General features: G+C 30.1%; 2 protein-coding genes across 2 annotated transcripts in view; both read left to right on the forward strand.

The window, feature by feature from the left end:
- The window catches only part of LOC131008566 (uncharacterized), a 590,934-nt gene that overhangs the window by 47,621 nt on the left and 529,215 nt on the right, over positions 1 to 14,098 (forward strand). The gene's annotated exons all lie outside the window — the stretch shown is intronic.
- Positions 804 to 7,120, forward strand: LOC131008616 (uncharacterized). Its single transcript, XM_057935554.1, has 2 exons — positions 804 to 969; positions 6,698 to 7,120. Exons 1-2 carry the CDS (start codon positions 911 to 913, stop codon positions 6,954 to 6,956), a joined length of 318 nt encoding a protein of 105 aa, XP_057791537.1. The 5' UTR covers positions 804 to 910; the 3' UTR covers positions 6,957 to 7,120.

A 14,098-nucleotide genomic window follows, 5' to 3' on the forward strand; every position in this document is an offset into this window, starting at 1 on the left:
CAAACTATTGTCTTTATAACTGAAAAGATGGAAGATTTTTCTAATATATAGTGATGGGCTTATGATATAACACCGCTCACACATGGATATAGTAATTTATTGAAGTGGGGTTTGAGATGGGAAATGACTATGAGTTCATAAATGCAAACATTAATTGATGGTACGGAAAATAATCCCCACAAGAAGTTTTGAATTTTGATGCAAAATAATATATATATACTCACTCCATATTGATAACTTTTGCCTAATTTGGCATTTGGGCCAATGCAGATACATAGAAGAATAGAAACGAAAGCTGAATGTGATTAACGAAAAACATGTATATGTAAAAAAGTAAAGTCGATAAATTGTAATGTCTAGTATTGAGTGGATAATGAAAGTTCAAGTAGTTATATGCGAGTTTAATGAACTCTTAAAGCAATTTGAATTATCATTTTGATAATACAAGGATAGATACCAATTAATTAAATAATTTGAAGTTTTCGTCTGTTCCTAAAAAAAAAGGAGTATGCACATCGGACCGAACCGATTGTTGATACATGTATTTATGAAAATGTCATTTAATTCCCAAAATATGTTTTTTTTAATTCTTAATAATGGTGGTAGCAACTTGGGGAGGGCATATCCAGCCCATAAACAAAGCCCATATCTATTCTTCATTAAATTTTGTCTGCTACTGCACTTTTCCTATCTGCATGGAACTCAATATGGAAACAAACAGCAAAATCAAATACAGTAGCAAACAAAAATGGTAAGAGCCCATATCTAAATTCTGATCCTCGCCTTTAAATGACACTTTTTTAAATATTTTTCTTGGGAAACTAAACCATCCCATCGGATAAATTCTTTCACTATAAATTTGGCTCACAATTTAATTTATGTCATAATCGGTCATCTTTACAACAAAAAAATGGCATCTGCAGCAGCTGGTAGATCAGGGGCTCAAACGTTCAACTCTATGTATTTCAAGTAAGTTTATTAATATTTACTTATATTCAAACCACTTTAATGTATTGCAAGGTTGTTTCATGAAAATATGTATAATGTACCTTTCATAGTCTATAAAGCTTTAAGGTGTGAGAGCAAGTTAGTGTTGGAATTCCTCCCACCTCTGCTCCTCATTTCTTATAAAATTTGAACTTCTTTTAGTACCACACTATTAATGAAGGTAATATAATATCTTATAGAGAGGGCATTTATTATTTATGATTGCCTATATACCCCACATGATTAAATGTTTGATGGATTAGATGGATGACATGATAAAAAGAAAATATTTAATTAACAATCTTTTGTTTTCTATAGTAGAGTATTGGGGGATTGGAACTGTGATATAAATAATCAACCATTTACTATAGTGGATTAAATAATTATCAAATTCGACTTTACCCATTTATCGTTTTCCTTCTAACTGTGACATTTACTATCGTTTTTCAATCTCATCCCTTTTCCAAAAATTTTAATTTATTTTAGTAAACAATGAATAGCTTGTACTATTTTTCTTGATCTAAATAAATCCGTAATAATAAACACTTATATCATAAGTCCTTGATGCTGATAGGTTTTTTCCATTTCTTTTAAATTGTGACGAAGGCAGTATCTCAAAAACAAATTGTGACCAAGACGGAGGAAGTTCGGTTACCTAAACGGGTGTGTCAATAACTTGCAAATGTATAATTGTTCATAGAAGTCTTTGTTTTTTTTTTTTTTTTGAGATCAGGTAAGTCATGTCAATATATGAGTAAATTCATATAATATTTGGAATTAATTGCTTGTGTGGACAACATAGTAAGAAAAAACAAAAACGTACACATCTGAAAATATTTGCTGATATACGTGTAGGTGTAGCATGCTCTAGCGCCAAGAAATATATGCATAATTTTCTATATTCAAATTAGTCAATTAATTAATTGATAGTAATATTAATGGAGCAGGGCTATATGCGTAATTTCTCAATCTTATAGTAATAAAAATTTTGGTTTGTCTTGTAAACTATATGCAGTTAATATAGTTGGTGAGAACCCAGGACATATCTACCGACCACCATTAAGATGTAGTGTGTTCCCATTTTTACATTGATTAGTTTTCTTAGTACTAATAATTAATGGGTCCAATACTTACTCTGGCATTAGTCAAATTACATATGCTGCTTAGTTATCATATAATTTGCGTGGACTTCATTATGGAACGAGGAATTACTTATAACTGTAACTCAATGCAGTTTAATGTACTAGAAATTACCGCCATAAAATTCAAGATGATGATTTTTTGAGGAAATATCAAATTATCATTACTGGCGCTTTGCTCTTATTAATGGATGGTAAGTCATGAAAATAAAATAAGGTACACAAAATGAAGAAAATTAATATTTAAATAATTATTCGGTAATGAATAACAAATAAGAAGGCCTAACTAGAAATCTGGATCGTGATCAAAGTATTAATCATCCACAAACGCGTCTACTCGTCAAAACCACGAAAGCTTCTCAGTTTTAATATGTTTTCATTTATATATTTTTTTTTTTTTTTTTTTTTTTTTTTATCGGTCAAAGTCATGTTAGATGTTAGTAATTAGTTCCCCAACCACTCCAAGAACCACCTTATCTCTCCATTCACCAAATCCACCTTATATCTCCAATCTCCAATTCGCTCCCAAGAGGGATCGAACCCGGGACACTTCACTTTATATATGCTTGACCTTCTCTTTTAAAATTACAATTTACATACACTACGCTCATACTCATTAGATAATTTAAATTCTCAACCTACTAATTGGATAGGATATGCCTTACTAATTAAATACAACTCCCAAAATTACCAGAATGTGTAGATCTGCGAAATAATTCATAATAGTGATACTATAATATGTTCATCTAAAAATTTTAAATGGATTGTGTGTTAGCTTAACGGTAGATAATTAATACACAAGATCTAAGGTCTTGGGTTCGAGTTCATCGTCGTACGATTTTTAAATTTTTTATTTACGTGTGTAATTTATGAAAAAGAAAAAATAAAAAAATCAAGTGGATCCAATCCCGATAGTCTCGTGCAGTTATGCTTACAGCTTATATCAGACATTGACTTCCACAATTACAACTGCTTTTTTTTTTTTTAATTAATTGTGAAGAATAATTATGGTTCAACTCTTGATCCCACCTTCTCACAAAAAAATTCTTGATCCCACCTTTATGGTAGTGACTGATCACAATGAGGCTCGGCAAAATTTCAGGATAGATTTTATTAGACATCTATACTATATTAAAACATCAGTTTTCAATTAGAAATTGATTTCAAATCAATTTCAATGGCAATTTTGTGATTTCTTCCAAAAATAATGACTTATTGTATATATTCAAAAATTAAGTAACTAACTCAATTAAAATTGCATAACCCATAATTTTTTAAAAAATGCACACCCCACGTTTAAAAAGAAAAATTGCATAACCCACGTTTATAATTCCATAATGAATTATATGTTTATATGTGTATATATACACAATTTATAAGGCATTGGTTATAAATAATTTATAAATTTATATTTATATAATAATTTATAATATATTAAGAAGATAATTTTCAATTTCAAAATTAATAAGTGGCAATTTTGTAGTTATAAAAAATTGAAGTTTTATTTGCACAATATAATTTTTTCTTTGTGTTCTTATTTTTTAATATTATTTCTTTCTAAAATTTTGAAATTTAAATTATTTATAAAATATATCAAATTAAATATCATGATAAGAGCATTCATTGGATATATTTTATGTAAATATTTGATTTAAAATGGGGAGTTATATTTATTTAAAGATTAATGATTTTTAAAAATTCTCTCTCATCTCCTCTTTGTTTAAATAAATCAATTTTTAGTTTTAATGAGGTTCGGCCCTTAGTCTGCTCCTTCTGTGCTTTCAAGGGTTTTTTTTAGGTTTTTTCTTTCCTTTTTTTATATAAAATCGTCATTTAATAATAAATAAATCAATTTTTTCTATTTTATTCTTTTTACTTATTATTTATGCCTTTTCACAATATCAATTTTTATTATTGTGAATTTTTTCTTTGTTTTTTTATTTTTTTTAATATTCAACTCAAATATATTAAGTGAAAATTAATTTTTTTCTTATATTTAATTGAGCTGGTATCAATTTATATATATAAAAATATTTTCCGTGCATTGCACGGGGTGCAAATGCTAGTTAAATTGTTAAATGTCAGTTTTGTTTTAAAAATAAAATAGTTATAACTTTTAGCTGTTTTGGAATTCACTATATTATAGTGTGATTTATGTGAGATTTCTATTTTTCGTGAGAAATGAATTTAATAACGAATAAATCAATAAAGTTTACGATATAAATCAATATAACTCATTCAGTTAATATGATGAAAATCTCACTCACTCCAAGATGCGAATCCAAACTAGAATGCCTGTTCATGCGTTACATTAATTTATTTGTAGAAATTATTAAGTTATTCACGTGTGTTCCAATACATTTTCAATTCTCAATGAAACATTTGCCTCTCTATATATAGACACACTACCATTTTATCGAAACAAAATTTAAAATCGTACAGAGGAGAATCACTTAATATAAATTGAATTGATTAGTAACTAAATAAATATTTACTTTGATAGCTCTAATGTTATCAAATAACTAACTTATTTCATGCTCTCCCGCACCTCCTCTATTCGGACTTCTACAACATGTACTTAATTAGGACAGTATCAAAAGTCGTAAATATAATTAAGAAAATTCAACAAATCAGGGACTAGCTAGCTAGCTAGGGCAAAGTCTCAGAAAATATAAGTTTTATTTGACATCAAATATAAGGGCCCCCTTACTATAATTTTTTTTTTTTGATCAAGCAAAGTTCCATTGAAATAAAAAAAAACAACGGTACCAAAGGTACCAAGGAGTTACACACTTCTAAAAATTAAGTCATCAGAACTCCAAGGAAAAATCCAAATCCTTATCTAAAACACCAAAATTTTTATTCCAACACCAAGTTCTAGCTTTTAACTCCAGTATCAAATCTTTAGAATTCCCAGTCTTTTCCTTCGAATTTTTTGTCGTTCCTCCTCTTCCATAAAATCCAACAACATCCAACCCAAATCATCCTAAGGAGCTTCGTTCCCCTTACTATAATTTTATAAAATTATTGAATCATTTACCTTTTGTTTATCTTTTAGAATGAACGATATATTGAACGGTTCTAATCTACTCTAAAACCAAATTAAACAACTATAAGTCGTTGAAAACTCAAAGTCAGTACATAGTCCTTAGTAATTATTAGTATCTCTCCACAATTTAGTCGAGCAATTAAGAAAGTAGACTCATAGATCAGATTCAGAATTCAAACCATTTTTAATAACAGAGATTGAATTATATACTATAAGAACAGAGCCAACTCCAACAACTTGCAATTGCATGATTAGTCAAATCTTACAATAGGGTTTTACTTTTCTCTTCTCTTCCCATTTGGCATTTATATGTATATACTTTGTTTTCTTTTTCCCACAGTTATCCAGGGGAATTAAAAGTGTTACTTTGACGCATACTATTTTATGGTAATTAAATGTGGTGGAAACGGACACGTATAAGATATGTATTGCCCAAGATTAATCATGCAATCAATCTAGAGTGGACACCGACGGAGTATTATTTATACATTTGAAAAAACTTAAATGATAATGACATAAGCCTCAGCTAAGGTAAATTCACAAAGGATATAGTTTCTAGCTACAATCCCAGAAACTGTTCGTGTACAATTTTTTATTTTTTCAATGAAGTAGGAGTAGTATTTTTTTTAAACTTATTAGGCATCAGTATCTCGTGTATTGTTTTTAATTAAAAGAAAAAGCCGCGTGTACAGATATGTTATTATTGAAATATGATTTTGAGGGCTTTATTATAGACTTATTAATGTATACTACATTATAATAGTCATATGGATTAACCCTTTCAAAAAAAAAAAATCACATTGACTAAAGTAATTTTTTAAGTTTTTTTTAATTTTTTAAAAATAAAATATGTTTTGAATTTTTTGACAATATATATAGATCGAGTATGTGTATATATACACACATAAATGTGTGTGTGTGTGTGATTGATTTTATTCAACTGAAACTGTATAAAGCATAACATAATTTATTTAAAATCTTGAAATATCTCAATATTATAAAATAATTAAGTATATACACTTATTCTGATATTTGACTCAAATCTTGAATTTTGTGGATCGGATGACTATTTCATCTAAATGCCATGCCTCTATCGGTCTCTGTCGACCAAACATTATTATGCCCATGTATACTCCCCCCCCCCCCCCCCCCAACACACACACAAAAGAAAAAAAAAACTTCGTATGTTACTAATTCAAATAATTAATTACCCCACATTTTATGTTACAATAAATCTATGCAGGCCACCCACAAACTAGTTCAATGTTAAGAATTTTTTTTATCTATTTAATTTATTTATTTAAAATAAAAATAGAATTTAATTATTTTTATTGTATTTTCACTTGTACCTATTTTTTTCATTTTTTATTTTTATTTTATTTTAAATAAATTATTAAAAAATAACTACAATGTAAACAATACAATAAAATAATTTTATTTTAAAAAAATAAATTTGATTTGGCCACAATATGGCTGTTTATAGCATCACTCTTTATGTTATGTTATGCTTGAAATTCCTTAGGCCAATGTTGAGGAAAGCTTATCACCGGAAAAGTGGTTCGCCAGAAATGATGAGCGATTCAGTGAAATCAAATGGGGAGGAGGTAAATCATATGAAGGCAGTAGGAGTGGCGGCCGGTGGCGGAGGAAGCGGGGACACTGTATGGTGGGTTCGAGACGATCGCACCGGAATTTATTACCCTAAGGGGCAGGAAAAGCTTATGGAAGATGTACCTCAAGGGGCAGGCAAGGACTTTGACACAATAAATTGGTTTAATTAAGCCGTCTACTAGGGCACTATATATTTTATATATTGCCCATCTCCTATAATTCGTATATAATTGGTAGCTTATGCATATCAAAAAAAGAAAAGTATCGTGCCTATTAAAATAAGTGAAGATATATAAAATCACTTTATGCCTAACTTGTTGGGCATAAATTTATTTATTAGTTGTTTAATTTTCTATCTCCAATTAGCTACTGACTTTAATGAAATGATTAAGGTAAAAAAAAAAATGTTGTTCGGTAATAAAAATGGAATTGATAAACTGACGCTTATTTTTTAACTTAATAAGTATGCTCAAAGTAAAACCTCACTTTGAAATACACAAAAGACTAGTCAATTTATAAATTTCACCTGAATTTTAATTTTGGTATATGATACATAAACTTTTAATTTGTCTTGATTTTTCTGTTATGAAATATTTATGGTCATTTTTTAAATCTGGCGTGGAAAATTTTAATTAACATGGTAAGTATTGGTGTTAACGCGAATAAAATTGTCACATGTCCAAATATACATATATTCCTGTAACAGATAGTGTAAATACGTATGAAGATACTGTAACACAGAATATAATGAAAACAGTAAAGAACATAATACCAAGAATAGTAACCAGTTCGATGATAGAACACTTATGTCTTGGGGGGGGGAGATGGGCTCGCCCAGAGAAAACAGTCTGTTATCTGAAGTTAAGATACATATATGAACTTACAACTCGATCTTACTTAGCCACTATATCTTACCAAAACCTCACCAACAGTGGAGCGACCAATATGTACTCATTCAGGCTCACATTGTCACAGTGCATATTCGTGTAGACTTCAAATGCCATTTTCGACTTGCCGCACTTGGTGTAGCCGTTGATCATCACCGCCCAAGAAACCACCATTTTCGCCATCATTTTATCGAATACCTTCTACACAGTTTCCATTTTCCCATTCAAATAAAGCCCCGCGAGCACGGATCTAAGAAACAACATTTATCTTCCTCATTTCATTGAACACCATTTGTGCAATATTCATTCTCCGTGCTCAAAACAAGCCCCACAAGCACGATGATCCAAGAAATAATGTTTATGTGTCATGCCGCATTTTGTCTAACATCGTCATCACGTCATCAAGAGCCCTACATTTCATATACAAATCTATCAAAACATTATCCTAATTAATACCTTAGAAAATTATCAAATTGTAGAATTTAATCGCTCGATTGGGGCAATCGTTCACTGTGTGCATTATGATGAGTAAATTCCTCAAGAACGTGGACGGGTGTAAGAACACTAGCTAGAGCGGCGTAATCAAGCTCCCGGTAGAAAGAGTAGATGTGAATCAATCTGCCGACAATTACTTGGTCATGGTGGAAGGTGTTGCAGATGATTATGACGTGGATGTGCCCTGCAAAATTGAGATTCTTAGCTCGTTGCGAAATTTGCCCGGCCAAAAGATTGATTTTTTTCGAAGAAAATGCTCAATATGATGTTTTAATTTGAATAACTAGATTTGCTTCTCTACGAACATGTAAAAATTCAAGAACACGCATCTCTTTTGCGTGAGAAAAAGTCTCATGAAGCTCGTCGCACAACGCCTCTTAACTAACTTTGTCATCATTTGCCACGTGAACCGCCAACAAAGAATCTGAATACACCACGATCGGACCAAAGTCATTTTGTAAACAGAAACACCCATCAAAGTAGTTGTGGTATGGCCTATCTTCTGGGCGACCGCAGCCATAGGAGGTCCTTTCTAGTCACGAATCAAGAAACCCACGTCCGAAGCACCGCCTCCGGCATGTCTTGCCACATCAACATCCAGCCGCAGTAAATGCTTTCTTGGCGGAACCCATCTTATACTTAGTGCTATATTTATGACGGATGAAGTGATTATCCAATTTTTTAATTTTATCTCATAATCTGAGTATGCGTTAACATTAAATATTGAGTGACAAAATTGTTAGTTCAACCTACTTGGCAAAATCATTCCACTTGGCATTCAGACGCATTAATTTTAAGCTAATCGGAGATGATATTTCATACAAAAACTTGAATATTGAAGTATAAATTAAATATTTTTAATAACAAAATGACTTTATAAATACTATTTCCTCCCTCTGATACTAAATAAAAATAACTGAAATTTCAAAATTCACTCATCTTTCATAAAATTAATCTCCGATTTTTTTAAAGATACCCGTCAGAACTGATTTTGCCAAGTGAACACGAACTAATGGCCAACCAAGAAAGAACTAACAATTTTGTCACTTGATGTTTAACTGATGTCAATATTAGGATACAATTGATGCTCCTAAATAAAAGGTTTTGAGTTTTTTTAATAGTACAATGCGAATAATTTATGATATTTTAGACAATATTTTCCCCGTCATTCATTAGATAATATAGGTTGACATAATTTAGAAATATTATAGTACTGTTTCGACCAAATACTCACTACAACAAAACAAGGTTATGGGGACTCTTATATTAGGACTCTTCCATGATAGGTGTCCTATTACTGTTCTAATGGGACTCCCGGCTGGAAAATGTCTTCATATGAAGCATTTCATTAAAAATAACACAATCAATGACTACCACCATGACTTTTTCTTAACAAGTTTTGCTTTCTTTTTATCAAAACTAATTTTATTCACTGAATTTTCTAATAATTACATACTCTGGGTTTCTATTAATAAAAAAGATAAAAGAGGGAGTGTTTTATAGGAAATTAAAAGAATCTTTTTTTGATAAATAAAAAACTTTTTTTTTTTCAAAAAAATTTAAAATAAATCAAACTTATGCAAATTTGGAACCCCCAAATTCAAACCTTATCGTGCAATTCCCAAATTCAAACCTTATTCAAACATCTTCACCCCCAAATTCAAAACCCTCGTCCGCCACCCTAATCGTGCAATTCCCTCAGGTGACCTCGATCATCATTCATCCTCAAATTGAATATCTCTAGCCCCACCGCCCTACCTTCCTCCCACCGTGCGGCATCTCCTCTGCGTGAGTCCACAGCGCCGTCTACTCTGAATTGCTGTATCGACCGTCAAAGTCTGTTGCGCCGTCGAGCTCTGAATCGCTCTCCACCGACGTGCGCCGTCGAGATCGAGTCTCTCACCTGTATTGTAGCTCCTAAATTGAATTACTATCCACCGTCGCGCTATCTCCGGTAAAAAAAATTTTATTTATGTAAATTTGCTTGCAATGTCTGTAATTGTGTTTTTTTTTTACTTTTATGTTTGTGTTCAAGGTAATATTTTTCATCCAAGGATTGATGACTGATGCATTACATGATATATCTGTTCTCCATTCTTTTGTCTTTTGATTTTTTTGTGATATGCTTCTGTTATGAACTAGAGATTTATCTCTCTTACAATCTACTATGTGTAATTTTTCAGCCATGGAATTAGCACTGCGTTGCCGTTTGAAACTTCACGGTGTAATGTTTTATCTGATATATAAAACTTGAAATAAGTTATGCTCTTTATAGAAGTTCTTCATCAATTTTTCTAAATGCAGAGTTTGAATTTATGTGTAAATAACTCTGCATTTTCGGTTCCTTCAACAGGTTGTTGATTCCAACGATGATCCTAGCTAGCAGATTTAGTTGAGAGTGAATTCTTGGGAGAATAGGTAAACTTGAATGATTTTGGTTTTAAATTAAATGGACACGATTTTTTAAAAACTACTACATATATTTTGGTTCTCTCACAGATCTGTTTTTACTTTATCTCATTCTTTAGGTAAAATAAATTACTCAAGATGACAGATGACAAGATGAATAGAGGAGATGGTGCTCTAAGAGGAGATAGCCTTGTAAAAAAGCTCATTCTTGATTACTTTTGCAATTACAATCCCCTTAAAGTTTTATATAATTATAGAGCCTTTATTAGCATTTTTCTTGTAGTGAGTCTTCTAGCAGCACTGGCCACGTCACAATGAGGTTTTGGAATTAGCATCGAACTTTCTTCCTCTGAGCTTGCATGGATTCTTGATTTACAGCGATTGTGATGCGTGGTAATGTGGTGAATACCTCTACGTTTATTACCAAATGCTTTTAATTTCTTGATTGTTAACTTGTAATTGTAGTTTTTGTACTCTGTAACTTTTACCCTTAAAAGACAACTCTTGTTTTTCTTTTTCAGCTTCAATGAAGTGGTAATGTCTGTAGTTCAAAGTGTTGCATCATTGATTTTAGAAGATGTCTTGCCTTTGGGAAAAAGAAGTGAATAAAATTTGTGGTGGTGAAATTCTGCATAGTTCAATACTACCTATGGTTCCAAATTTAGATTAGTCATCTACTCAAACTAATTTTGATGTTCCTTGGCTTTGAGGTAAACATCATTGCTTTAACTATTTGAATGCTTGAGATGCTGCAGATTTCAAAAAAAAAAAAAAAAGACAATCTTGCCAGGGGATATCAAGATGGCAGATTTCAAGCAATTTCTTGTGGTCAAGGGATTCAGGTACTGCAATCTTCTTCATTATCTTCATGAAAATTATGTTCTCATGGTAGAAATATCAAAGCCATCTCCAGAAACTAATGATGCATGTACTGAAAGTTTGGATGGTTAGCTTAATAGTAATACCTTTTCATTTACTTTCCAGATAAAGAACTTGGATCCTTTGCCCAGGCATGCTATTGCTGCTGCCCACACTGCCCACTCCAAATCTTTAAGGTGAATTTGATCCTTCAAGACTTTACTGTTTATATTTGGTTGGGGCTATACCACAAGTGCGTTCATTTCATATTTTCAACAGACAAACATGACAAGTTTCCAGTTAATGTCGAATCTAAGCTTTTATCTTTTCAACCTGAAGGTATCAAGTAAGTAATAGCTCTCCATAATTTGATTATCCTCACATTCAGCTTAGGACTGCAGTTTGTGTCTTAATCCTTAGTGACATCAACATTTATTAATCAGTTCCATCTGAATCTCATTTAAGTATATGTTCTTCTCAGGTTCATATTGCAGCATGGAGTGGGGATCCTTTTCAATGATGAAATGGGGCTAGAAAGAGTCTTTAGGCACTAGGCTTTTTATAAGTTTGTGCTTTGTTCCTTGTATTTTCTTAATCTAGATCTTGTTGTCAAGATAGATTTGTGTATAACAACTTTGGAAAATGAATTTCATTTTCTGTATTGCAAATCAATAAAATAAACTATTTGTTCCTGCCAATAAATTATACTCCTATATGTTAATGTTATTAAAACCTACAAATCTTCGCTGCCAATTTTGTGAAATAGAATGTAGTAGATAATAGGACGCGCAATTTTGTGAAATAGAATGTAGTAGATAATAGGACGCTCAGGAGCGTCCTAAAATGTCTTTCCAAACATCCTATAATAGGACTTTCTTGGGTGTCCTATTATGATGAGTGTCCTATTATGTATATTGTGACTAGCGCAAAAAGGACTCTCTTTAAGAAAGTCCTATACAAGGAAAGTCCTATTATATGACATAAAAGGACACTTGGGAGAGTCCTATTAGGAGAATTTTGTTGTAGTGACTCTTGTTTAATATATTGTATTCATTTTTTTATAATAGGATTAAGCCTTAACCTATGTGACATATCTAAAATCTCACCATTTCAAAATTTACCAGATATATTCTTCATCATTTATTAATTAATTAACTATTACATTCTATATAAAGATTCATTAATCATAATAAATATAATTAATAATAAATGTATATATATAATAATATTAACATTACATATAATCTAAATTAATAAAATTTATAATTTATTTTTTCTAGATAAAAATTAGATTTACATACTCTGATAAGAAAAAAATTATAATCTATATACGATAAATGATTTCAATTGAATGTTAGTGATTAGATGTATATTTATTATTAATTTTATATTTCTCAAAACCGTATATATTATATGTATATGTTGCAATATATTATATTGTATGAATATATATATATATATATATATATAATATTTATATTCTTAATTTTCAATAAAATCAATTTTAAATTGAGTTTGAATTGAGACATGCACGTGTATGTAAATTATAAACGGGTGGTTCGGTCATTGATTTACATATTTGAATAATAAGGCACAAATTCTATAACCTGATTACTTTAAAATAAAATCTTATGTTATGTCTATCAAAATAATTAAAACTTTATTTTTATTTTTTATAAAATATATCCGTACATTTTATTTGTATAGGAGTAAAAATATATTTTTCATATCTAAAAACTTTATTTGTTTCAGTTTTGTCGATGATAATAATAATAATAATAATAATAATAATAATAATAATAATAATAATAATAATAATAATAATAATAATGATGATGATGATGATGATGATGAGAACAACAATAATAATAGATAAATTATGAAATTAGTAATGCATAAATGAAGAATTTAGATAAAGAACAATAGAGGATATGATGTTAAAATACATTAAAAATCTTTAATTGTGTATTAAATTTATAATAATCTCAATCGAGTGAAGAATTCATATAAATCACCTCATTTCACATTGATTTTTTATAAGGTTTCACTAAAATAAAACTTATACAAGAAGAAACTCTTGCTCTCCAAATTAAAAATCTATATTTAATTGGTGGAATGATTGAGACTAATACAATTTGAATTGCTCCAAGCGAGATGATTCTCGTAACCCAATTAAATGATGATACTCACAAGTTAAATTTATTCTTTCAAACTCCAAATGAGATGATTTTTTGAAACCCAATTATAATATTTGAAGCTAATAATGCATAAAAGTTTGTCAAGATTTTTTCAAGTTCCATACAAAATGATGTTTACAAGTTAGTTATGATATTAGACGCTCCAAAAAAAGATATGCATAATTTTAAAAAATGAAGGGAGTATCATATAATTTAAATAATAATTTAAAATAATTTTCCGTCGAATTTCGAGGGTTACACACTAATCTATATATAATATAAAACATCAGTTCAACGGTAACAATTTACCAACAAATTTTGAAAATCAGTTTTTATTCTAACTAATTAGGCCTATTTTTCCAGCTAACTCAATCTAACCACAATTTAGTTCATATTTTTCTTTTTGGCCACTAAAAGAAACACTATCTTTTCTACTAACAAATAGGAGTGATTGTTTACTGTCTCCACTCTAAAATAAATATTTAG

The sequence above is a fragment of the Salvia miltiorrhiza genome, chromosome 2, assembly GCF_028751815.1.
Source record: "Salvia miltiorrhiza cultivar Shanhuang (shh) chromosome 2, IMPLAD_Smil_shh, whole genome shotgun sequence".
Taxonomy (NCBI): domain Eukaryota; kingdom Viridiplantae; phylum Streptophyta; class Magnoliopsida; order Lamiales; family Lamiaceae; genus Salvia; species Salvia miltiorrhiza.